Here is a 27,423-nt window from a genome sequence, read left to right on the forward strand (position 1 = left end):
TTAAAAATATAATTTAAAGAAAAGAAAAGTGTTGGTCTGCATTCAAAATGAAAGTTTGAATCTGAAAATGTTGTTTTCAGTTTTAAGAACATATTCCCCATTCAATACTGGGAAGCTTCATTGATGTAGCAATGGAACTCAAAAGGAACTGGTACATAAAAACTAAATTCTATGGACATGCACTGTGTGTAAACATCTCTCTGGGTGTATGAAAACAGAGCTCAGCTCTAGGAGCTCATGTATATCTGTGTAGGAAAAGGAAATCTGGAAATGTTATGTATAGACGGGGGGGCTACTGTCCGGACGAGGGGGAAATGCAGCGGGGTAGCGAAAATGGAGCTCCACCCCAGAGCACCCAATGTGCACTGAACAGTGTTGAAAGAAAATGCAGGGCGTCCTACATAAGCCACACACACAGCATGGTTAGAAAAAAATTGGGTAGCTCTTCACTATGTATAAAAATAGTGAAGAACTACCAGCGGATGTTTTTAGAAGAGTTTTTGACCCAGCAAGTGCTTTCATTAATTGAAGAGAAAGGGAATGTAGTCATTTCAGCTGGTTTCTCCTTTCTCCATTGACTTTTGTGGAGGGGTGGGTTCCTATCGGTGTGGTCCAGTGTGCCGCTTTCATAGTGGCCCCGACTGCGCAATTTGGGCGTGACGGCTCCAGTGCTGTCTTTGCAGGTCCATCTTTTTTCCCCTTATTTTCAATGTGTTTTTTGCTCTCAGAATGCACAAAAAGAAAACCATCCCTCTGTGCATGCATGGAAGCAAAATCGCGCTGGGGAGGCGCGCATGAAAAACGTCATGATGAGCATGCAGTGCACCAACAGGGCAGGTAAGAGGAATCCACACCTGCCTCTGTGCTATATTAGAATCTGCTCCAACAGATTGGGAGAGCCTTCAGATCATCATGGGATACACAATAAGGGAGAAAGTCTGGTCTATGAAGAACATTTTCATTCTACTAACAAAGATATCTACCAGGTTGAAAATGCTTCTGCAAGCAGAAAGTAAAAATTTTAATTCATTAAAAAATATCACTTCATACACCGACGGCTTTGGGCTGTACAAAGATGTATCTTTAAATGTCAGATACAATAAAGTGATGGTTTAATGTGCTAATATATACATAATGCGTTTCATTTCTTAGAGAAATAAACTTAGAATATAATTAATAGATCTTCAAAGATTTCCATTTTTCTCCAAATCATCGAGGGGAAAATGTAACTTTTCTCTGCACCCCTTCAAACACTTTAGGAGCATTTTTACACCTCTAGTTTAGAAATCCATCCATGTGTGTATCAGAGTTCCCAAACATGATCTTGAACTGCTGGATCATGTCTGATGTTTTTAAATGCATAACATTTAGGGTAAAATTGATTGCATGCTTTGCAATCTATTAAATGACTTTTATATATATAAAATCACTAGGACAAGCTATTTTAATACTGACATTTCAGTGTTGTAATTTTACTGTCCTGCCTATAAGCACCCAGTACATTAACATATACTGCATCTACTGGGGAAATTGTGTGCCTAACCCTGTCACTAAGAGTCCAACTAGACATTTCTGAATTTGTAAGTGCATTTTTTCTGACCTTGATGTTTGTCTTTATTTTTCCATCTTTGAGAAAAATAGAGAAAAGGTAGTTTTCTCCACTTTCAATATAAAATATCATTGAGAACTTCAGCAGTACAACTATTCCCTTTTTTTTCCCAAAAGGCCCTAGATTTGTTAGTTGTCCTTATAGACCATTTGTTACTTTTATCACTCCTGTTTATCAATCCAAAGGAGTGTCTCCTTGTTAAATTTAATTAATTTTAATTAATTAATTTTCTAGGGCTAAAATATAGAATTTGGACCATAAACCTCCCAATTGCCACTGCCAGTAGCACAATGGGACACAACAAGAACAGAGATACTCTTCAGCCCCAGGGGGGAAGTTGATCAAAAGTTTATCCAACATATTTATATCCCAGTTGACTGACTTGACTTTCCCAATTTAAAGTCTTCCAGAGCTTTCATCATCAAAAATCACCATGGTTATCAGCTTGGCAATTGAAGACATTTTAGGTGAGAGAATCAATGTAGTCCCGTCCCCCACCCACCCAAAAAAAGATAATTCAAGCTAATTTAATCTTTCAACTACACAAGAAGCTATACATAAGTCATCTTATCTAATATACTTTAGTCATTGCCTCTACATGAAAATTATTCTTAATCCAATCACTTCTGTGAACTAAAAACCCAACTTGATGCGATACAAGATTTTTCAGAATTGAAGATAACTGTTTTCTGTGGGGGGAAGACCAGAATTCATCCTTTTATAGAATAGGAATGATAAAGTAAAACTGGAAATAGAATTTTCTGATCCCTTTTGCCCAAATCAAATAATATTAGAATTCCAAAAGTTAATACATATATTTCTTTTAAAATATTTTTAAAATATAAGTGAAAAAAGAGATCATACCAGCCTATTCCACAACTTTGATGAATCATATGGATGAAAATTGCTGGCCAATAATCTTCATAAGGACCAATGTCAAAATGGTATCTGTTAAAATAAGAAATATAAAATTAGGAGAAATAACATTACTTGCATATTTGCTAAAAATATAAATATAGAAAGCTGGTTTCATTGATCAGAGTTTCTTCTTTCAAAGTTCTCTTCTCTCAGGTAGAAGTAATGCATATTTGATTCATACTGGTTTCTAACAGAAATATTCAGAAATATATAACATGTCATGCATTAATGAATTTGGTTCTTAATAAAACAAAATAAAATGGATTGCTAGAACTTAGTGAATAAGAGCATTTGTGTGGGGGAAAAGAATATTGGCACTTCAAAGAGGGCACTTCCATAGCATCTATCGCCAATCTTCCAAATTTATTTATTATTTTCAAACTATGAATGGAAGGGATGAAGGAGTCACATTATCAATATGTCTTGGATCCAATTAAATATATGTAAGTACCCTGGCAATATATGTAAGTGCCCTGTTTACTGAAAGAATGATTTTAAAAATAAAGTCTATTTAAACATATTTCTAAATTCCTTAGCTGAATAGAGAAGAATGCATTTTTTTTACAACACATTACAACACCTTACAAGAACTTAAAGAAATCACAAGGAAAACCCATTATGGAGAATCCCACCAAAACAAAGGTAAAGAAAGCATTGAAAAAGAAAAAGAAAACTACACTAAAGTATGATGAATAAATATTTGGAAATCAAAATATTTAATTAGAATAAATTATAGTAATAATAATAATGAATAATTATAATAAATCATTATCTTGATTATAATGAATCAAGAAAAGAATTATCAAACAAGTTAATCCAGAGTTCTTAGTTTTTTTCTTTAGAGAAGTCTTTAATGTGGGAAAGGGGGAAAGAAAGAGAAGACGACAACTAACACAAGACAGATGGACAGTAGTAATGTGTGCATTGTCTGAAATCCAGAAGGACAAAGTTGGAGGCAGATCATCCTGCACAACATCTATCTAGATGACCACTAAGGATTGACCCTGACTTGATTATACATAATCAATTATAATTAAATATACTTCTGATTATAACAAATGTATGCCATATTTAAGTTGTAACAAATAGTAAATATGTTATAAACAATGTAAAATGAAGTAATGTAATCAAAACATTTCACATTATATTTTATCTTGTTATTCAGTTATATTTTGTAATCTCAATATGCATAACCTCACATTAAGGATCAGCACAATAGAGCTGCCAATTGTGTGGATACTATTTGTCCCTGCATTGTTCTTGTGTACAGCAGATGTTCTATTCCCATTGCTTGAACTTAATAATAATACCCGGGCGCATTAGAAACATAATAGTGTGCAGCAGTGATCCGAAATCAACTGCGCTGTTTACACAAATTATTAACATATCGTGGTTATTATGGAACCATGGGATACTCCTAGCATATCTGAGCATCTGCATATTTATCAGGACATATACTTGAGGCATTATCTGCCAAACATTATAATAATAATCAGTGAAGTACTTATCAACAGTTTGCTTGCCATTAATTTCCTAGTGAGATACAGAGTTAAAGGAAATCTCAATCCTGAAAAAGAAGCTAGACAGATGAAACTGATATTTCTAGAATATTTCAACCCATTTGAACTAATAATAGGACAATTGTGTGTTGGGGTTGTGTGTGTGTTCATGTGTGTGAAGGAATATTCCTTAGGAAAAGATTTGCGGAAAGAATTAGATTGCCCCTCAATGATTCAATCTCCTTCCCTAATCCTGAAACCTACTGCAGGTTTGAAAGAAAACCACAGCCACCTATTTCCACAAGCTCCACCCCAGACACACCAACAACAGCCAAACCTCCTACAATTGAACCCATCCCTTTGTGAACCCAACTCCTGGTGATCGCAGAAAAGGAATTGCAAGATGATTTGTTTTTTACATGTTGTGAGCCGCCCCGAGTCTTCGGAGAGGGGCGGCATACAAATCTAAGTAATAAATAAATAATAAATAAAGATCTATTTCACAGACAGAAAACTGGAAAAGCACCAGGCCCAGACAAAATAACTCATTATTGCTTAAGAATCTGTGCTAACCAATTGTCCCCCATCTTCACCCAAATCTTCAACAAATCATTAGAGATGTACTATATTCCTTCTTGTTTCAAACACTCTATTATCCCAATGCCGAAGAAGTCTTCCATCAAGGAACTGAATAACTACAAACCAGTTCCTCTAATATCTGTAGGTATGAAAACCTTTGAAAGGCCAGTTATGTCCCACTTGAAAACCATCACAGATCCACTGTTAGACCCCTGCAATTTGCATACCAAGCAAATAGATAAACAGGTGATGATGCTTATTTGGCTTTGCACTACATCCTACAACATCTTGAATCTCCAAAGACCTATGCTGGGTCCTCTTTGTAGACTTTAGTTCAAGAGTCAGCACCATCATACTGGACAATCTTCTAACTAAATTAAATCAGCTAGAGATACCTGAAACACTTGTAAGTAGATCACAAGCTTCCTAACAGACAGGAAGCAGAAGATGAATCTTGGCAAAATCACACCAGATACTTGTACAATTAGCACAGGGGCTCCCCAAAGCTGCGTACTTTCACCACTTCACTTTTCTCTATATACCAATGGTTGCATCTCAAACTATCCATCTGTTAAACTACTGAAGTTTGCAGATGATACAAAAGTGATTGGTCTCATTCAAGACAACAATGAAACCGCATACAGATGGGAGATTGAACAACCAGCCTCGTGGTGCGAGGAACTGAACACACTCAAAACCGTAGAAATGGTGGTAGACTTTAGGAGAAACCCTCTCATCCTGTGTAAGCGGTGGGCTATTTCTGGAAAAGCTAATTGTGTGCAGCTGTTGTGGCTCTGGAACATGAGTGCAGGATCGAACACAATTTTGTTTCCCACGCCTGTGCAGGTAGCAAAATCTCCACAGGGATGTCCATGCCGATGCGCTTTGCCAAGGTTTTTTGCTTCTCTGCATGCAAGGAAGCAAAAAACCTCACTGAAACGTACCTGCGCAGGTGTCCCTGTGTGAGATTTTGCTACTTGCACAGGTGTGGGAAGCAAAATTGCCTAGATCCCGCACTCGTGCTCCAGAGCTGCACACAATTAGCAATTCCAGAAGCAGCACACCACTACATCCTACCACCTCTTAAAATACGTGACAATACAGTATCAACGGTAGAGACCTTCAAATTTCTAGGTTCTATCATATCTCAAGATCTAAAATGGTCACCTAACATAAAAAATGTCATCAGAAAAGCACAACAAAGAATGTTCTTTATGCGCCAACTCAGGAAGCCCAAGGAGCTGCTGATACAGTTCTACAGAGGAATCTATAACTGTCTGGTTTGGTTCTGCAACCCAACAAGAACGACACAGATTCAAATGATAATCAGAACTGCAGAAAAAATAATTGCTGCCAACCTGCCTTCCATTGAGGACCTGTATACTGCATGAGTCAAAAAGAGGGCTGTGAAAATATTTACTGACCCTTTGCATCCTGGACATAAATTGTTTCAACCCCTACCCTCAAAACGTCACTATACAGCACTGCACACCAAGACACAAGAACAGGTTTTTTCCAAAATGCCATCACTCTGCTAAACAAATAATTCCCTCAAAACTGTCAAGCTATTTACTAGGTCTACACTACTATTACTACTAATTTTTTCTCATTATTCCTATCACCCATCTCCTCCCACTTATGACTGTATGACTGTAACTTGTTGTTTGTATCCTTAAGATTTTTATTAATATTGATTGTTTCCTGGTTGCTTATTTGACTCCCATGACAATCATTAAGTGTTGTACCTCATGATTCTTGACAAATGTATGTTTTCTTTTATGTACACCAAAGACAAATTGGTGGATATACACCAAAGACAAATTCCTTGTGTGTCGAATTACACTTGGCCAATAAAGAATTCTATTCTATTCTATTCATAATTGATTGCAGCTATCTATTACAAGACATCCATATTAAAATATTTGGGCCTTTAACTATAACATCTACTACATTCACAATATATATCAAGGTTTACCTCAATATCAATAATATACTATAAAAACATACTCTTCAATTTCTCTGCAGAGTTGTGGTGGGAGTTTGCAATCCATTAAATTTTTCCATTCTTCTGCTGTACAAACACTGTGATATGAAAGCTTCTCCATTGTTACCCGATATATACATTCTGAATGGTGAATTCTGTGATACATCTGAAATAATGGTTTAATGAAAGTTAATTTGTATTTCCCCTTATTTGAGCAAAATTCCTAAGGGTTTCAAACTAAAAAGTTATTCTTGTTAGTGATACCTATCCAAACATGCTGTTTCTGAATATCAACCAGACATAATTTAACAGGGAATAATTTATTTTGTTTTTCTTCCCTTTCACAGCCTGCTTGGCTGCTTCATCATGGCGGGAATATGTTCCTAACAGGGATGACTATGTAATCTCAGGAGTATCTACCAAGAGTATATGCTCTCTACATGGGGCTACCTTTGAAAAGTGTTCGGAAACTTCAGATTGTGCAGAATGTAGCTGCGAGAGCAGTCATGGGCTTACCTAGGTATGCCCATGTTTCACCAACACTCCGCAGTCTGCATTGGCTGCCGATCAATTTCCGGTCACAATTCAAAGTGTTGGTTATGACCTTTAAAGCCCTTCATGGCACTGGACCAGAATATCTCCGAGACCGCCTTCTGCCGCACGAATCCCAGCGACCGATTAGGTCCCACAGAGTGGGCCTTCTTCGGGTCCCGTCAACTAAACAATGTCGGTTGGCGGGCCCCAGGGGAGGAGCCTTCTCTGTGGCGGCCCCGACTCTCTGGAACCAACTCCCCCCAGATATCAGAGTTGCCCCTACTCTCCCTGCCTTTCGTAAACTCCTTAAAACCCACCTTTGTCATCAGGCATGGGGGAACTGAATCACCTTCCCCGGGCATGTACAATTTAAGCATGGTATGTTTGTGTGTATGTTGGTTTAGTAAATGGGTTTTTTAAAATATTTTAAATTATATTTAGATTTGTCATGAATTGTTGTATCCTGCTGTGAGCTGCCCCGAGTCTGCGGAGAGGGGCGGCATACAAATCTAATTAATAAATAATATAATATAATATAATATAATATAATATAATATAATATAATATAATATAACATAACATAATATAATAATATAATATAATTCCAGCATGATCAACCAAGGTGTGAAGATCATCCCAGCTGCCCAGACAAAGCAAATAGCCACCATTGGAGATCCACAATATAGGAAGATGTTGAAAGTGGATGATCACTTAATGAGAATTGTCAAGGGACCATTTCATACCACATAGGACAAGGCGCTGCAAACCACTCCATTATTCTCCCAGTAAAGTCACATGAATAGAAAATATAAAGTGATTGAAGATGTCATGTTTGTAGATAGCCCTCTCTGGCCGGGGCAGGTTCCAATTAAATTTCGCTACCGGTACACATCTGGATACGCACGCATGTCCCACCGCATGATTTCACTTCCACGTATGCTGAGGACAACATTACAAGCCGAAATACAGCTGAGGAGCTCCTCAGCTGTGCTTTGGACAAAGAATAAAGGTTGACATTAATGCAAGAGTGGGCAGGAGGGCTTTTTTTTTTACATGGAGAAGCCATTCATTCATTCATTCATTCATTTATTTATTTATTTTATTATTTATTTATTTGTTTGTTTGTTTTGTTTGTTTGTTTGTTTATTAGATTTGTATGCAGCCCCTCTCCGTAGACTAATATTAAAAGTAGTTTAAAAACCCCAATTTAAGAAACCAATCATACATACAAACATACCATGCATAAATTTTGTAAGCCTAGGGGGAAGGGGATATCTCAATTCCCCCATGCCTGACGACAGAGGTGGGTTTTAAGGAGCTTACAAAAGGCAAGGAGGGTGGGGGCAACTCTGATATCTGGGGGGAGCTGGTTCCAGAGGGTCGGGGCCGCCACAGAGAAGGCTCTTCCCCTGGGTCCCGCCAGATGACATTGTTTAGTCGATGGGACCCAGAGAAGGCCAACTCTGTGGGACCTAATCGGTCGCTGGGATTCGTGCGGCAGAAGACGGTCCCGGAGATATTCTGGCCTGAAAGTTCTGATAACCCCCAACCCAAAAATTGCCAAAAATTACATAATCACCGGGCTCCTACTGATGCGGAGTTCTGGATCGCACCAGTAGGAACCCACCACTGCTGTCTGGCCAGATAATACTCAACATGTTACTGAGAAAGAGTTGTAAATATTTCATGATCATGACTATATTAAAACATTTGAGAGCCTAGTATTTGATGTTACCATAAAGGAAAAGAAAAACTGAAATTGCAAAAGAAAATTACAATGGATTCATGGAAAGCAAGAAGCATGAACAATGGAAAAGCTCAACACAGTGAAAGATGAAAAGAATCAACAACTCCTTGACATATTAGGTATCATCAAACTGAAGTGGACATCGATTGGATCCATTCAACCAGAATATCATACTGTTCATCATTCAATACATAACATCAAAGAAGGAATAGCACTGCTTTTATAGTCAAGAAGGATGTAGCATAAAAAGGGTGTAGCATAGGAAGAACACATTAGGAACAATACTTGGCTATAATGCAATCAATGACCAAATAATATTAATGAAACTTTGTGGGCAATCCCTTAATATCATTATTATCCAAGTTGATGCTCCAACCCCTAATGCAAAAGAAGAAAAGTTTGATGGTTTTTATATTTAAAGTCAATCTGAAACCAACAGAATATGAAAGCATTTGTGTTGTTTGTGATTGAAAACTGCAGCATTAAAGTTGGAAATATTACAGAGAAAATTATAGCCTAGAAACCTGAAATGAAGTAGGATATGATTTACACATTTTTGTTAATCCAATGATTTCTTAATTTCTAGTTGTTATAACACAGTCTTCCAGCAACCAAAACATTACCAGATGGAGTACACAGAAATCAAATTGACTACTGTATATTATTGGTACAAGGAGATGGAAAAAGCATTCTGTTATTGCAAAGAAATGGCTAAAGGAAGATTGTGGAACAGATTATGTGTAAATTGCAGGCCAAACCAAAGCACAGGAACAAAGCCAAACAGTTTTTTGCAATATGATTTTGACCATCAACACCCCCCCCCCCCCCATTTGCATGAAGAACATTAGGAATTAGTGTGAAGTCCTGGATATCATTGATACGGGTGTACTTTGGAATATATTATATATCTTCTAGTTGTTATAGAAGAAGAAATACAGTGATCCCTCGAGTTTCGCGATCTCGATCTTCGTGAAACGCTATATCGCGATTTTAAAAAAATATTAATTAAAAAAAAACCACTTCCGGGTTTGGCTTCGGGAGTCAGCTGGGAAGCGGCGCGGCTGTTTTAAAAGGTCGCAGCCGGCCTGGGGGGCTTCCCAGCACCCCCCCCGAACCCCCAACCTGGGTCTTCCCGGCCGCCCACGCAAAGGGGAAACCCTGGCTCCTCGCTGATGCCCGCCGCTCGCCCGGCCGCCAGCAAGAGGGGGAAGACCCAGGGAAGGTTCCTTCGGCTGCCCAGCAGCTGATCTGCTAGGTAGCGCAGCAGCAGTGAGGAGCCGAATCGGGGTTTCCCCTTTGCGTGGGCGGCGGGGAACGCAAACTCCACCATCTACGCATGCGCGGCCATAGAAAAAAAGAACGCGCATGCGCAGATGGTGTTTTTACTTCCGCAACCCTACATCGCGAAAAATCGATTATCGCGAGGGGTCTTGGAACGGAACCCTTGCGATAATAGAGGGATCACTGTATAAGGGAGGGAGACCACTTCCCCCTTATATTATTTGTATTTTTCTTTTTTTTCTTTTTAAAAAAAGTTTGGAGTATAAAACGCACCGGAGTATAAGACACACCTTAGTTTTGGGGGAGGAAAATAGGGGGGGGGGGAATTCTGCCTACCAGATATTCATCTGGCTTGCGTCCTTAGTCTGGTCAGCTTCAGCACATTATTTTATCCCCTGGTTAGGGCTTTTTAAAAAAATCTTATTCGGAAAGAGTAACAATAAAAGAGCCTGCAAACTGGTCAGAGCTGGGAACATCGCTAGCACCTCATTAGCGCTGGAAAAAAACAATAGGAGCAAGTAAAGCAATGGGGGAAAAAATCCTGTACAGACTTAGGGCTTGGAAAACATTATCTTCAGAGAGTGACAAAAATAGAGCTTGCAAGCCTCTAAGAGCTGGGAACATTGTTAGCAACTTTTTAGGGCTGGAAAGAAACATTGGAAGCAAGTAGAGCAATGAAAAAAAACCTGCAAAGACTTAGGGGTTAGAAAACGTTCTTTGTAGAGAGTAACAATGAAAGAGCCTGCAAGGTAAGAGCTGGGAAGATCGTTAGCAGCTAGTTAGGGCTGAAAAAAAAGCTGAGAAAAAAGGATGCATACGTTCAGGGTATAAGAGACACCCAAATTTTTAGCCTCTTTTAGGGAGGAAAAGGGTGGGTCTTATACTCTGAAAAATATGGTATATGTATCATGTTTGTGTTATTTGTGTTAAAAATATTATTACAAACAAAAGATAGGGGTGGATGTATGAAATGAAATGAAAATGTTGCTAAGAAGCATTATGAAAGAGAAAACCAAGAAATAAAAGAAAGCAAACTGGATGTCAGACCAAATGGTGGAAATTTCCAAGAAGAAATCTTAATCAAGGAAGGCAAACACCCGAGAAAGGAACTTTACAAAGATATTCCAACTTTAATTGATATACAAAAGGATGTAAATGTGCATATACAGTGATCCCCCGCTCGTTGCGAGGGTTCCGTTCCAGGAGCCCCCGCAACGAGCGGGTTTTCGCGAAGTAGCGATGCGGAAGTAAAAACACCGTCTGCGCATGTGCAGATGGTGTTTTTACTCCCACAGCGCTAGCGAGGAGCCGAAGATTGGGGGCGGCGCGGCTGTTTGCCGCCGGCATGGAGGGCTTCCTAGCAGCCCCCCAAACCCGGGTTGGGGGTCCGGGGGGCGCTGTCTCTCGGCGCTTTCGAGCCGAGTCCGGGAGCGAACTCGCTCACGGACTCGGCTCAAAAGCGCCGAGAGAGAGTGTGGACAGGCCCGTTCCTTGGCGCTGTCTCTCGCCGCCTTCGAGCCGAGTCCGGGAGCGAACTCGCTCACGGACTCGGCTCGAAAGCGCCGAGAGAGAGCGTGGACAGGCCCGTTCCTTGGCGCTGTCTCTCGCCGCCTTCGAGCCGAGTCCGGGAGCGAACTCGCTCACGGACTCGGCTCGAAAGCGCCGAGAGAGAGCGTGGACAGGCCCGTTCCTTGGCGCTGTCTCTCGCCGCCTTCGAGCCGAGTCCGGGAGCGAACTCGCTCACGGACTCGGCTCGAAAGCGCCGAGAGAGAGCGTGGACAGGCCCGTTCCTTGGCGCTGTCTCTCGCCGCCTTCGAGCCGAGTCCGGGAGCGAACTCGCTCACGGACTCGGCTCGAAAGCGCCGAGAGAGAGCGTGGACAGGCCCGTTCCTTGGCGCTGTCTCTCGCCGCCTTCGAGCCGAGTCCGGGAGCGAACTCGCTCACAGACTCGGCTCGAAAGCGCCGAGAGAGAGCGTGGACATCGCCCGTATCTAGAAGAAGTTGCCACCCGAGCGCTCTTGCCCGGCGGGAGGCGAAGCATATGGGTGGGGGGGCTGTCAGGACACCCTCCCACCCCAGCACTTTGCATCCCGCCGGCAAAGAGCAATAAGGCAGCAGCTTCTGCCGGACACGGGCAATGGGCGGGACAGAGAAGCGGGAAGAATCAGGAGGTTCCTTTGGTGGCTGGAGGCTGCCTGGCACCCGCTGCAGCCAAAACAACAAAGCCAGGCAGCCCCCAGCTGCCAAAGGAGCCTCCTGATTCTCCCCGCTTCTCTGTCCCGCCCATTGCCCATGTCCGGCAGAAGCTGCCTCCCGTGCCGATGTTCCCCGCCAAGCCCAGTTCGGCTTCCCTGGCTGCTTGGCCGGAGGGGGGGGGCTCGGCCAAAAGGGGCTGGAGATGCAGCGATTTGCCTCCCGCCCCTCGCCCCTGTGCCACCGGCACGTCATCTTCCCTCCCAGACAAAAAGGCCGGCCTTTGGGGATGAAGGGGTGTGTTCAGCTCTGCGTCTCCAGCTCCTTTCGGCCGAGCCCCCCCCCCCGGCCAAGCAGCCAGGGAATCCGAGCCAGGCTTGGCAGGGAACATCGGCACGGGAGGCAGGAGACGATCGGGCGACCGGAGCAGCAGCCAGGGAAGCCGAGCCGCGTATGGCGGTGACGGCGGCCGTCTCCTGCCTCCCGCGCCGATGTTCCCCACCACGCCCGGCTCGGCTTTCCTGGCTGCTTGGCCGGGAGCTGGATGCTGGTGGTGGCGGAGGAAGGCGAATGCGGCTTGGAAGCTGGGAGGGGGGCAGAATATGGGAGGAGAGAGGCTTGCAATAGAGGGTGGAGGAAGCGGCCATGGGAGGGCGAGCTGCCTCAGGGAGGAGGATCGGGCGGGACCAGGTGGGGGCTGGAATTTCTCCACCAGGGCGAAGGGCGGGCGAGCGGGTGCTGGGGAGGGCTTCTCGCCCTCCCGACAGCAAGAGGGGGGAGCGAACGGCGTGGGCAGGCGAAGGGCGGGCGGGCGGCAGCGAGGAGTTTGCGTGGGCGGTGGGGAAACTCCTCGCTGACGCCAGCAAGAGGGGGAAGACCCAGGGAAGCCGCTGCCATCTACGCATGCGTGCCCGGCACGCATGCGTAGATGGTATTTTTGACTTCCGGGTTGAAAAATAGCGAAGTACCCTGTTCGCAATGGTTGGGGACGCAATAAACGGGGGATCACTGTAGTAAGATCAGACAAAGATGAAAGGTACATCCTGACATTAAATTAAAGATATTCCCAAATTATAAGAATCTGTAAAACTAGAAGATAAATTAGATAAGCATTCTGTTATTACCAGTCTGAATCAGTAGAATATCTGCAGAAAAATAGCAAGACTAAAAGGGAAATCTGAAAACTTTTAATCAAAATTTATCAACGAATATGGCCAGCAGATGGGAAAACCCGAGTTTACTTAGGAGACTTAACAAAGTGTGCAAAGCATTACAAAATATTATTTCCCATGCTTGTAAAATAATGCTTAGGATCATCCAATTCAGACTGCCTTTTAGGACCAACTGTTAAGAATAAATGAAACAATGGTTAAGAAAGAAATATGCTGTAGCCTGTGCTGGAGGCTAAAATATATGAAAAGTGGTTGCAGTAATTGGCTATGTCTAGTTTAATGAAAAGAAGAACTTGGGGTGATAGCATTGTTATCTAAGGGGCTGCCACAAAGAAAAGGGGGTCCACCTATTCTCTAGAGCAGTGTTTCCCAACCTTGGCAACTTGAAGATATCTGGACTTCAACTCCCAGAATTCCTCAGCCAGCATTCGCTGGCTGGGGAATTCTGGGAGTTGAAGTCCAAAGAGCTTCAAGTTGCCAAGGTTGGGAAACATTGCTCTAGAGCACCATTGAAAGGACAAGAAACAATGGATGGAAACTAATCAAGGAGAGAACAATCTAGAACTAAGAATTTCCTGACAGCTAGAACAATTAATCAGTGGAATGATTTGCCTCCAGAAGTTTTGGGTCTCCAACACTAGAGGTTTTTAAGCAAAGATTGGACTCCTATTTGTCTGAAATGATGTAGGATATCCTGCCTGAGCAGAAGGTTGGACTAGAAGACCTCCCAAGTCCCTCCCAAGTCTGTAATTCTATTATTCTGTACAGATAGGCCTTCACTGACAACTTTGTTTAGTGATGGTTTGAAATTACGGTACAATGCACTCAAAAAAGTGACACATGGCCATTTTTCACATTTACAATTGTTGCAAACATCCCCAAGGTCATATGATAAAAATTCAAATGCTTGGCAATTGACTAATATGTATGATGATTGCAGTGTCCCGGGGTCAACTTTTCCAAACTTTTGGCAAGCAAAGTCGTTAGGGAAGCTGGATTCAGTTAACAACTGTGTTACTGACTTAACTGCAGTGATTCAGTCATCAACTATGGCAAGAAAGGTCATAAAATGGGGCAAAATCACTCAACGACTGTCTCATTTAACAACAGAAATTTGTAGCTTAATTGTGTCGTGCATCGAGGGCTACCTATACACCAACATTTAGTAGGGTAGCTATGAAGGCCTTGAGAAAGATTATTATTATTATTATTATTATTATTATTATTATTATTATTATTTAGATTTGTATGCATCTTTATTTAGATTAATACATCTTAATTTGTATACAGTAGTCCCTCGCTCTATCGCGCTTCACCTGCCGCGGCTTCACTTCATCGCGGGTTTTGAAGTCAGCTTCATTTGAATGATTTTGCCATACAAACAAGCGCTAGAATCCCCCAGCGGGACTCCCAAATGATGAGCGGGGCAGGGACTGAGCTCCGGCGGAGGCCCGTCCCCTCGTTCAATCCCCCTCGCCAGCGCTAGAATCCCCCAGCGGGACTCCCAAATGATGAGCGGGGCGGGGACTGAGCTCCGGCGGAGGCCCGTCCCCTCGTTCAATCCCCCTCACCAGTGCCGAAAGGAAAAAAAAGAAAGGAACGCGACGCGGCGGGGATTTCCAGACTGGGCTCGAGGGCGGAAGAGGAAGTGCTCGAGGGCGGAAGAGAGAGAGAGAAAAAAAAGAAACAGCCGGGGCAGCTCACCAGGGACTTTACAGCCGGGGCAAGGCAAAAAACACAACATTTGGCCGAACTGCTGCAAAGAACAGAGTAAGTAGTAGTGGGGGGGGAAGGTTAGCCGGCCGTTGCTCGCCTCCAGGCATCCGGAGCTGGTGGGAAGGAGGATAAATTCCCCATCGCGGATTTCACCTGTCGCGGCAAGGTCTGGAACGTAACTCCCGCGATAGGTGAGGGACTACTGTATTAAGATGTTGGAATGTCTTCACCTACAAAAATCAGTTAAGATCTGGTTAAGAGATGGAAGGAAAGAGAAGAGAATGAAAAGCAGCAAAATGGATGGACTCTATTAAAGCAATGATTGGTGCACTGTTGGAAGACCTGAATAACTAGGTTAGAGGTAAATCATCCTGCAGAAAATTGATCGATAACTAAGAGTCAATACTAACTCATTGGCACATCATCCTCATCCTTAACAAAGAACTAAAAATGTTTTATTTTAAATCAAGAACTTAATACAAACAATCCCATAATATCAGAATCAGTTTAGTACTCGATGTACTAATTATTAGCAGTCAATAAAACAATTCAAAATAATGTTATTTTGGTTCACCTTATTTTTCTAGAACAAAACTTACATTAGCACAGTGTAATGCCAAAGCACAAAAGACCGCAAACATTTTAAAATTGTTCTCATCGGTTTTAGAAAAGGCACTTCCAGTTAGTTTGTTCACCATCTGCACAACACCTATGACACTTCCTCGACTCACAATGGGCATGCATAAAATGTTCCTTGTTGTATACCCTGTGTAGAGATCTACCTCCCTAGAAAATAGAAAGGGAGGAAAGAATAAGAAAAGGAAAACCAGTTATTCATTTTGTGGTAATGTATTCATTTTATTAACAATAGTACTGAATATTTTTAGTGAGTAATCCAATGTACCCTTGGGAAGTTACATAAATTGTATCATAAAAGAAAGGCTGTCCTTAGAAGCCAGAGGAAATCTTTATCACTAGTTGCTATTCCAGTGGATCTAACATCTCACTCCTTACTTTTTCCTTCCTTTTCATCATAATATCTCTTTCCAAAAGTCAGTAAAGGAGGCTGACCCTGGTAGCAACTTTATTATCAGATTTGATTTGATCTGGAAACTTCCTAACATATACCTCACCACATAAATTTTCCAATTCATAAGTAATAGTATATAGGATATACATATTAAGTTGTCCCTGGCACTTAGGGATCCAGTTGAGTTGAGGAGGTTATTAGGAAAAATAATAATATATCTCATTAAGCCAAAACAGAGGTGTAAATAAGTGGTTTATCCTAATGAGAAACTGCATTCTGTGCAGTTTTATGAATCTATTAGACATGTGACATACATATGACAAATTGGCATGCAGAAGTTAAATGTAGTATACCTCTAAGTTTTCAAAGTCTATGATTTAACCACCTCATTAGCTATATATTATGAATGTTTTTCATTTACAAATGTGTGAGCTTTTCAAAAAATCAATAAATTAGCATTTATTCTCCTAGTAATAATAATACTTCAAAGGGACAAGATAATTCCCATATTAATTCATAAAGAAAACAATCTTCAGCAAACATACATCAGTTTTAATGCAAAACTATAAATATATTTTATTTTTAATTGGTAGCTGGAGATTATTTACATTAAAGGAAACAGCTGTTTCTTTTAAACAATCTATGTCTTAAAATGATCTCTATGAACACTTCCTGTTCTTAGGTAAATATGGCTCTCTAACTTTGATCAGAGTTCCAATTTTATATCCAGGGTTGGAAAAAAGAAATTCTTACCTGGAAATGTTGTTCTTGTGGGAGGGCATTTAGTTCAGAAAAAGTCCAGCCTCTGAGGATGAATAGGCAAGGCTAGGAAGCATTTCCTAAGGAGGTAGGACTTCTTTAGATCTCCAAGGTAATGCCAAAATAGGAGATTATAATAAGCAAATCAACTAAATTTAAAAAAATAAGTTGGTTGCTAAAATAGAAGAACTGGCCACCTCCATAAATAGAATCAGTGGTTAGAGAGGATCAGAATTGTCCCACAGGTTGGGTAAAATCATTTCCTGCCTATGAGAAGAACTGAAATTCAGTACATAAGAATTTCCTGTTCTCCCCTTATAGGCATGAGGACATTCACCTTAGGGATAAAAAAACAAAAAACAGGATAATACATCACACCTTCAAGATATCTGAAGGAATAAGCCATGATTTCCTCTAAAAGTGGATAAAATATTCTGTATTCTAAATGTCAAAGAACTATGACTATAGATGATTGGTTTTTCAAGGTTCCAAAGGAAAAGGGGAGCAGATTAGTTTAAAGGTTTGGGTTAGAGTTCAAGTCCCTTATTATTTATTTTATTTATTTATTGGATTTGTATGCCGCCCCTCTCCGTAGACTCGGGGCGGCTATATGGAATCTTCTATATCTTCTATATAGAATCCCTTTTTTAGAGATGTTTTATGTAAACGAAGACAAGACTATTGTTGATGAACTGATGGAAGGCAAGTGGCAGATCATTGGAAAGGAAATTTATGTCAAGCTACGAGTCACATTATTGACGTTCATCAGCATTTGACATCTATATTATTGATATTCTTCAATATCTGAAGGTTTCTGCAAACTGTGTTCTTCACATGCTGATGGAAGAGATAAAAACTTAAGAGTTGAAATTTGCCACGAATTGTTATCAGAATTTAGGTGAGGGATTTCTTCACAACATTTTGGCAAGATAACAAAACATAATGTTATTGTTATGACTCAGAAATGAAGGATCAGTCCATGAAATATTATCACAAAGTTTCACTTTCCAAAATTCAAAACTCAGATTTGGTAAGTAAAAATCTATGGTTACAGTTTTTGGGATATAGATGGTATTATTCACATAGATATTTTTGAACCAGTCATTGCTATCAGTGCTACACTGCAATGCTCAAAACTTTGACATAATGCTTAAGCACAATTCAGAAGCATAAGAATGGCATTTTGCTGCAGAATGATTAAGACTTAGCGTTTGGTTCTTAAGTCCCTAGAAATAACAGAATGTTGATTCTGAAGGAAAATAATACAATAACCAAATAAAGAGGAATTCTGTGGGAAGAAAAACTATAGCTTTTTTCTTTCTGTTGTTCCTGTAATGCCTGAGGTGGGGTCAATAGAATTTTCTCCAGCCTTCTAGATGCTGCTCCATGTGTCTACAATCTCAATTGCTGATATGAAGGAACTTTTCATTAAATATGCAAGAAGGATCCTGTTCAAGAAGTGCTTCCTTTGACACAAGAACACACACAATTATTACTTGTGTGGGCCTCCAAACTGAAGGACAAGAGAAGACAAGGTGAACTTATAGGAACTTAAGATTCTTGGCCAGTTGAATTCAAATCCAGCATTTCCCAACATTAGGGGAGGGATGAAATGGCCAAATCAATAATGCTCCACAGCATGAAAAATGGAATGAAAATTATGGTAGTTAAACATGAATGTTAAAGTGTTTCTCTCCACTTACTTTTTATGTTATTTCTGGTTTGCACACATGCTCTTTTTTTAATGTATTTAATGGACAAGAGAAGACAAGGTGAACTTATAGGAACTTAAGATTCTTGGCCAGTTGAATTCAAATCCAGCATTTCCCAACATTAGGGGAGGGATGAAATGGCCAAATCAATAATGCTCCACAGCATGAAAAATGGGATGAAAATTATGGTAGTTAAACATGAATCTTAAAAGTGTTTTTCTCCACTTACTTTTTTATGTTATTTCTGGTTTGCACACATGCTCTTTCTTTTAATGTATTTCCCTCAGCTTCTTTCAAGAACTCCAAACTTTCTTCCCTTGATTAAGGGAAATAAAACTCAGGGGGTTTAGGAAGAAAGCTTGCTTCCAAAAGTAGCCCTTGTTAGCCTTTTCCATCTAATCCTATAGACGGGACATTTTCAGAACTGAATGCGCTCACACCTATGAGGGGAAAGAACTATAAGCATTGCTATCAGATTTTTTTTAAAAAACCTATCTTTAAGCTTGAAAAACAGAATTGTTAGTCCTGGTTTGAGCCACATTTCTTCTGGAAACTGGATACTGGAAATAGCAGAAACATTCTTAACATAAATTTCTGTTCTATATAGAAGACATTCCTTAACCTTGGGATGGCACTCCAAATACATTGGCTGATTTGTTCTCCTAGAGCAAGCATCCCTTTAGCCCCTGGTGTCAGGCTGAAGCCATCATTGACTTGGAGACTTTGGCCTGCCACATTTTTATGCTTTAGAATGTATTCTTGCTGTGAGAACCTGGGGATAGGGTTGCATAAGTGATGTAGAAATGTAGCCATAACAAATTTCTTCTAGATACTCAAGGTCATCCTTTTTCAGTACCTGCCAAGTAGCTGATGGGAATAGCAGACATGTTGGCAAAAGATGTATGGTCAATGTGATGAACTTGTGGGTGTGGGAGCAAGAGAATGAACTTTGAACTGGGTGGAGAAACCCTCGTAGCTTTAGATTCGGGTTTCTCACAGATACGCCAACATGGTTCTGTTAATAAATTGGACTCTGATTTAATTGCCGAGGCTATTTGGAAGCCTGGAACCTGGCCTGGAACAAAACAATATTTATGCCACAGAGTCCTAAAAGTACTTTTCAAAAGGCAACTGGATTGCCTTGTTGTTTTTTCCTTAAAAACATTTCACTTCTCATCCAAGAAACTTCTTTTTTGGATGAAAAGTGAAATATTTTCCAAAAAAACCCAAGAAGGTCCACTTGTCTTTGGAAAAGCCCCATTGGGACAATCATGACCTTGATGATGGAGAATCTCCAAAAACATTTATGCCACTGAGACTACCATATGTAAACATCCACATGTCAGAACATGTTTAACTTGAGATACCATCGAAAAACTAAAAAATGCCTTTCACAGAGAAGAGAATTTATCTTTACTTAAAGAACTAAAATCATTTTAAAAATTAATTGCATAAAAATGCATCAAAAAATTGTACACATACCAAATGTGTATTGAAAGCTTACCTGTTAAAACGTGGATCTGCATAGGCATCAGGTATGTTGAGGACTTCACCAGTTCTTGCTACCTGACCAGCTATTCCTTTTTCAATAGAAAATCTGCACATATGTAAAGAGATATGTCCTATTAAAACAATATGCCAATACGAAACAGTAACACTTGTAACTGATGAATGTCATTCATCACTAGATAGTGATTACAAGCTGAGACAAAAAAAGACAAAGTTAGAGCTATTTCCTAAAAGGTGAAGTCTCCTACACACAATTTAATAAAGTCAAGAGCTAAGCAATAATATTATTAATATCTCACTGTAGCACGATCTGCTTCCAAAGTATAGTGGTACCTCTACTTACGAACTTAATTCATTCCATGACCAGGTTCTTAAGTAGAAAAGTTTGTAAGAAGAAGCAATTTTTCCCATAGGAATCAATATAAAAGCAAATAATGCGTGTGATTGGGGAAACCACAGGGAGGGTGGAGGTCTTGTTTCCTCCCTGGAGATTCCTAGAGTGGTCCCATAGAGGCTTCTCCCTGCCTTTTCTAGCCCTATTTCTTCCCAGGAGATTCCTAGAGAGGCACCACAGAGGCTTCTCCCCCACTTTTCTGGCCCTGTTTCCTCCCAGGAGATTCCCGGAGTCTTCTCCCTGCCTTCTCCGGTTAGAGTTTCGGAGGCTCAAGTTTGTAAGTGGAAAATGGTTCTTGAGAAGAGGCCAAAAAATCTTGAACACCCAGTTCTTATCTAGAAAAGTTCGTAAGTTCGTAAGTAGAGGCGTTTGTAGGTAGTGGTACCACTGTACTTTTATAGTAATGAAGGTATTTTTAAGAATACTAGTTTCCCTGAGTCAGGTGCCCTCATGAGTCATCTCATTCCCAAAAGATTTCCTGGAAAATATTCTGCACAATGTAGTGTCACTGATGTTATGCTAAATTTGATATGCCTTGTGAAATGACCAAATACTCACATGGGAATCCAATAGTTTTTTTCCTCCCTGAACAGTTTCCACAGATTATATTAAGATTAAAAGCCTGTATTTCCTTAAAACAGTCCTACTCTGGTGTGAAAAGCCTTAAATAAGCCCCTAGGTTTCCTAAGAGGATTGACATGGTCATGTAAATTTTCCATGTAAAAGTTAAGGAGGCAGAAATCTCAAAAATGTAACATTAATTTGATCCTATGGGTTTTGCTCTTCTCTGGTTTTAGCCCCTCTGAACTGAGTCTTAAACAAGAGGAGTTTCAAAAAGTTATATCAGATTTTTAACTAGAAACTTTGGAATCATTAAAAAAATAGACTATATTTGGTGGAAGATAATTCCATGTTATGAAATTAAGGAGACAGTTATGTAACATGCAATGCTTATCCAGAGAATGAGGGAAATTATTTTCAATGCCACCAGTAATATTACGGTACATAATAATGAGAAATTGCCTTTTCAATCACACAGAACCAATCTCTATTACCAAACAATTATTTCTCATCTCCATCTAAATTCCTAAAGTCTCTGGAAAATGCAGATAGATATTCTTTAAATTGACAGAGCATAGAATCATAGGCTGGAGGAAACCTGAGAGATCTTCTAGTCCAACCCTCTGCTCAAGGAAAGGAACCTTATACCATCCCAGTCAAATCATTGTCCATTTTTTAACAACTCCAATGATGGACCATCCACAACTTTGAGGGGTGGGGGTGGAGCTATTTTAGTGATTGTTCTCATTGTCAAAAAATTTCTTAGTCAGCTAAATGTGGATTCATTTGGTTGTGATACTGTCTATCCCACATTTTTTAAATCATATCAAGGTCTTATGTGGTCTACTTTGTCAAATGCCTTATAAGTCCAAGAATACTATCCATACCATGTTGCTGGTCTTTATCAAGGAAGGCAACAAGATTGTCTGAAAGGATCTGTTTTAATATATCCATGATGGCTTCTAGTAATCACCTTATTCATTTCTAGGTGCTTACAAATCCTCCACTAACTTCAATGAGAATGAAATCATAGAATGCTGAAAACTGTCATAGAAGCTTTATATACAGACAGGTTAAATTACACTTGTAAAAACAGACTACTCTTCTTACCTTATTTCTTTTGTCTTCCTGAAGACAGGCTTCCCTTCATGTACTTCCCCAATATCAAACAAGTCTGAATACAACTCATTGTTCTTCTGATCTACCTGGAAGAGTGCACAGCGATCTGCATTCACCAGGTTTTTTGCATATATCTACAAAAAGCAAAGCTGGATTAACCAAAGTGGGCACAGGACAAGGCTGGAATTGTCTTATACTTATATACTAAGAATGATTAACCTCAAAACATATACAATTCCTGCTGTTTGTGGAGTCTTCGGAGAGGGGCGGCATACAAATCCAAATAATAAATAAATAAATAAATAAATAGATGGTTATATACTGTAGACTTGTTCTATGTACCTGAGATTTTATGTTGAGAGACCACTAACTTTGATTAAGATCAGGTTTCACGAGTCTGCAATTGTGGAAGATGAGATTCTAAAATCTCACAAATGTGATACATAAAAACTTCAGATGTTGTGAATTTTAATCTAACTAAAACATTTGATGTTTAATTATTCAAATAGCAAATGCAATCTATTTTCTGTCCTCATTATGTTTAAATTATTGCATTATACCAGTAGTAAATAGTATAACCATTTGAAACAAAAGGATCTTTAAACAACATCTGTATTTTTATTTATAATAAAGACTATAATACTTATAATCTTTTTCCCAAAAGCATGCTACAGATAAAAACACATATTTAGCTCAAATTACATTTCTTTCCCAATAACATATATTTATATAATTAAAAAGTAATTTATCACTGTTTTTATCTAATGTACTTAAACAAATAGTCAAGCAAGTCCTAACATATTTATTTATGTATTTATTATATAGTCCTCAGAGAGGGGCGTCATACAAATCCAATTAATTAATAAAATAAATTGAGATTTATAGGCCTCTCAACTTCTTGAGGATTCTGAGCGACGAAGAACAATATAAAGTTACTATTAAGACAATAAATAAATGGTTCAGTTCAACATGTAACTTTTAGTCTTTACCATTTAAGCATGTAAAGCTCTCTGGAGACACATTTCTGTTGCTAGACTTTTAATTTAATACTAATTTTACATTACATGTTAAAGTTTTGTATTTTGTTTGTTTTCAATGTTGTCTCCTGCTGAGAGTTTATTTAAGTAAATGGCAGGATATAAATGTTATAAATATTTAATAAAAACTCCTCTTCATGTTTTTTTTAATTCTCCTTTCCTCCTATGCCATCTCTGTCAAGTTCTAAAGAGACCTCCAAGTCACTAGAGTTTATCTGCTGGTGGGACAAGGGTAAGAAAAGGAATAATTTGCAAAAGGCTTTTTTTCCTGAGACAGGAAAAATTCATGAACATAGCTTTGTTCAAATAGACTTTGTACCAAACTACTGTTGGCAAGTACTTCTTGTTATAGAAAAAGTTACTCCGAAATGTGTCAGATTCATTTTGAAGCATATAAAATAATTTTAAAGACAAATGTTATTTTGCTTTGAATCTCTCCATGCTATCTCTACCATTATTTATAGCATTGTCATCATTTTTTCCAGGTAACATTACATCAAAAGTTAGATATCAAATCCATAATCACACTGTTAAAAATTACCTAGCTGCTCTTCTTACCTTGAATTAGTTAAAACAATTTCAAGCTTTTATGATAACTATCAAAAACAGCTTGCATGTGTGTAAAAACCTAGTATTAATATAGCAAAATATCATAGTAAAATTTTAAGAATTTTAAGAATGTGTTACAGCATAGGTTGCATCTTAACTGGATCAGGAGCCCTTGCACACATGGAGTCATGTCCTGGTTGGATAACTGCAATCAGATCTATACCCTGCAAAATGCAATAGCGGGGACAATTCTGGAGGCCCCTTGAGTGGTGCATATAACACTACTGTTGTGCAAACTGAATTGGTTACCAGTCTGCTTCCATATCCATGTCTTCCTTTGGTGTGAGTGGGATGGACTTGTCCAACTGGGGTTAGATCGTTCCTCAAGTACCCTGGACCCATGCTGTATAAGGGCTTTAAAAATAAGAACCAACACAACTGGTAACCAATCTAGCACATGCAACAGTGGTGTTATATGTGCCCCCCTAGGGGCTCCCACAACCATCCACACTACTGCATCCTCCAAAACTTATACATATGTTTTCGATTGTTTGTTAAAAATTTAAATTCTGAAAGCATAATTGCAGTACGAAGGAGATATATATTGGTCAGAAATAACAATAACATAACCTCTATATACTGCATTTAAAAGATTCTGTGGCCTGAATAATACTGAAATCTAAGTAAAAGTTACATTACCATTATATTTTCAAGTAGAGAATCTATTGCAACTATGTTATCAAAGTAGGTTCTGTAAAAGAAAAAAAAAAACAAACCAAATTTCTTATTGGAGTGAAATTCTTTTCAAACTTTGTCATAATCTAGATTGTTTTAAATTTACCAATTTAAAAGATACCTTTTTACCTATTTCAGAAAGCTTATATAATACATTTTCTTACTGATATAATTTTCTAGTTACTGGGTTTCAAAAGTAATCTCCAACAATGAAAGGAGTTATGAATCGTATATAAGACCTATAAGATTGTTACAGCAAAGGCAACCACTAATCCCTATGAGTTTCAAGTGGGAATTTGGGATTTCGCCCAAGGAACTGGTTAAAGTTCCATCACCTTCACAACACTTGTCCAACTTTGAGTGCAATATTATCAGCAGATGCCTAGAATATTCCTTACAGAGGTTATCCGGGTGATCCGGTGGCTTGCTGTAATGGCTTGTGGGAATGACCTTGGGAGACCAGGAAAGAGATGCTGCCTAGGGAACAATCAGATAAAAGGGAGCACAGTCCATAGCTGCATGGTTGAGTCAGGAGAGATCGTCCCTAAATTATCACTTTATTTCCTATTTCCTATTCCTATTTATTTCCCATTTCCTAAATTCCTATTCATTTCCTACTCAAGAAAATTGGTCAGATTTTAAATCAGTATCTGATATCATTATCAGATGATACAGGATGCAGGGGGGGAAATCCTAAAAAAACAAATGTAGATCTGTCACTCCAAATACAGATTCAAGGGGAGGGGGATTAATGCATAAAGTTTCTCCAATTCTTGATATAGAATACCTGATTTGGAATGATGTCTGTGTCATGATTTCTTTTTAAAACCGTACCAAATTAGATTAACCCAGGCTCAAGAGAGACACGAAGCATTGACTACGGGCCCAAGTTGTTTCTTTATTAGCTCCCTATAAGCAGAGTGCGGTGGGGACTTTTTATTTTGAAAAAAAAAATGTATTCTATAATAGTGATGTTCAATAAAGAGAAAGAGAGAGTGTTGTGCATGCATGGGCCAGTTACTCTAATCCCAATACTATACTTTTACAATGAATATTACAATATTTCCAGAAATTACCCATTTCTGGCCTCCAGAGAGCCTGTGAATCCCATGGAGAGCAAAAATATCCCCCCAGCCTGTAGGTGTAGGAGGCTGACTAGGCCATGCCACCATGGCCACACCCACCCAGTAACTGGGCAGAGGACCCATTGCTAAAAAAAATTGAAGCCCACCCGTTAATTATACTACGAGGGTTATCCAGAAAGTACGGTTACAAGGCACATAGCTCTCGCAGGGAATGTTCACGGGGGAAGTTGGTGTAACTATTGTGTAGCGAGAAGCCAGCGGAAGAGAACGAGCAGTGCCAGTGGTCAGTAGATCATCGACTAGAGTTGTGGTGAAGGTTAGAGATGAGTGTCCGTATTCCGTTTCCCTGCATGTTGTAATATGCTACCTGAATGCTAAGGGCATGAACGCTGTTCCGATGTGTGCCCAAGATTTGTGTGCAATGGGTGCCCAAGTTTCTTCTCACCAATTGCTGAATTTCAAATTTTTTGGATGAAGGAGAATGGGTATAGAGTCACTGCATTGATTGACGTTTGCTCTCTGGAGCAGTGTTTTTCAACCAGTGTGCCGTGGCACACTAGTGTGCCGCGAGACATGGTCAGGTGTGCCGCGAAGCTCAGAGAAAGAAAACAAGAGAGAGAGAGAGAAAGAAAGAGAGAGAAAGAGAAAGCAAACAAGAGAGAAAGCAAGCAAGAGAGAGAAAGAAAGAGAGAGAGAAAGAGAACAAGAGAGAAAGAAAGCAAAAGAGAGAAAGAAAGAAAGAAAGGGAGAGAGAGAAAGAGAGGGAGGGAAGGTGGGAGAGAGAAAGACATAGAGGGAGGGAGAGAGAAAGAGAGCAAAAACGAGGAAAGAAGGAAGAAAGAAAGGGATGGAGAGAGAGAAAAAAAGAGGAAGGGAGAGAAAGAGGGACAGAGAAATAGAGCGAAAGGGAGGAAGAGAGAGAATTTTTTTGTCCAATATTTTTTTAGCCCCCCCCCCCCCCAAACTCAATGTGCCCCATGGTTTTGTAAATGTAAAAAATGTGCCGCGGCTCAAAAAAGGTTGAAAATCACTGCTCTGGAGTATGGTGATAAGTCCAAGTTTCATTTCCTATACAGTTGAGAAAAGCCTCGCCTTCAATCTCGAAATGGTCAAGAAATTCTCAGGTGGCACTGACTCTCTCAATTTTGTGTGCTTCAATAAGCATCCTGGGTACCCATCGCAGCAGCGTTCATGCCCTTAGCATTCAGGTAGCATATCACAGCGTGCACTTCACACTTGGAGGGAAATGGAATGAGGACATTCATCTCTAACCTTCACCACAATGCCAGTCGATGATCTACTGACCACTAGCACTGCTCATTTTTTTCTGCTCGCTGCCCACTACACGATAATAATACCAAATTCCCCCACAAATATTCCCTGCAAGAGTTACGTGCCTTGTAACTTTACTTTCCGGATAACCAGGGGTGGGCTACTGCCCGGACCCAGGGGGGGGACGCAGTGGGGTAGCAAAAATGGATCTCCACCCCAGAGCACCCAATTAGCACGAAAGATGTTGAAAGAAAATGCAGGGCGTCTTGCATAAGCCACGCCCGCAGTGTGGTAGTAAAAAATTTGGTAGCCCTTCATTGCGGATAATCCTCATATTACGGTAACTATTACTATGTCCTATAGCAGTGATGGTGAACCTATGGCACGGGTGCCACAAGTGACATGCAGAGCTATATCTGCTGGCACATG

At 40.0% G+C, this 27,423-nt stretch overlaps 1 protein-coding gene across 3 annotated transcripts in view; it reads right to left on the minus strand.

The window, feature by feature from the left end:
- Positions 1–27,423, minus strand: part of PDE10A (phosphodiesterase 10A) — a 331,061-nt gene that overhangs the window by 26,792 nt on the left and 276,846 nt on the right. For all 3 annotated transcript variants that reach the window (XM_070733856.1, XM_070733857.1, XM_070733855.1), the window contains exons 10-15: positions 24,602–24,653; positions 22,308–22,450; positions 20,238–20,330; positions 15,832–16,018; positions 6,613–6,755; positions 2,474–2,557 (exon numbers count right to left, since the gene is read on the minus strand). In XM_070733856.1, the coding sequence (XP_070589957.1) occupies positions 2,474–2,557; positions 6,613–6,755; positions 15,832–16,018; positions 20,238–20,330; positions 22,308–22,450; positions 24,602–24,653 (702 nt within the window). The remainder of the gene's footprint in view (positions 1–2,473; positions 2,558–6,612; positions 6,756–15,831; positions 16,019–20,237; positions 20,331–22,307; positions 22,451–24,601; positions 24,654–27,423) is intronic.

Source organism: Erythrolamprus reginae, chromosome 1, assembly GCF_031021105.1.
Source record: "Erythrolamprus reginae isolate rEryReg1 chromosome 1, rEryReg1.hap1, whole genome shotgun sequence".
NCBI classification, from domain to species: Eukaryota; Metazoa; Chordata; class Lepidosauria; order Squamata; family Dipsadidae; genus Erythrolamprus; species Erythrolamprus reginae.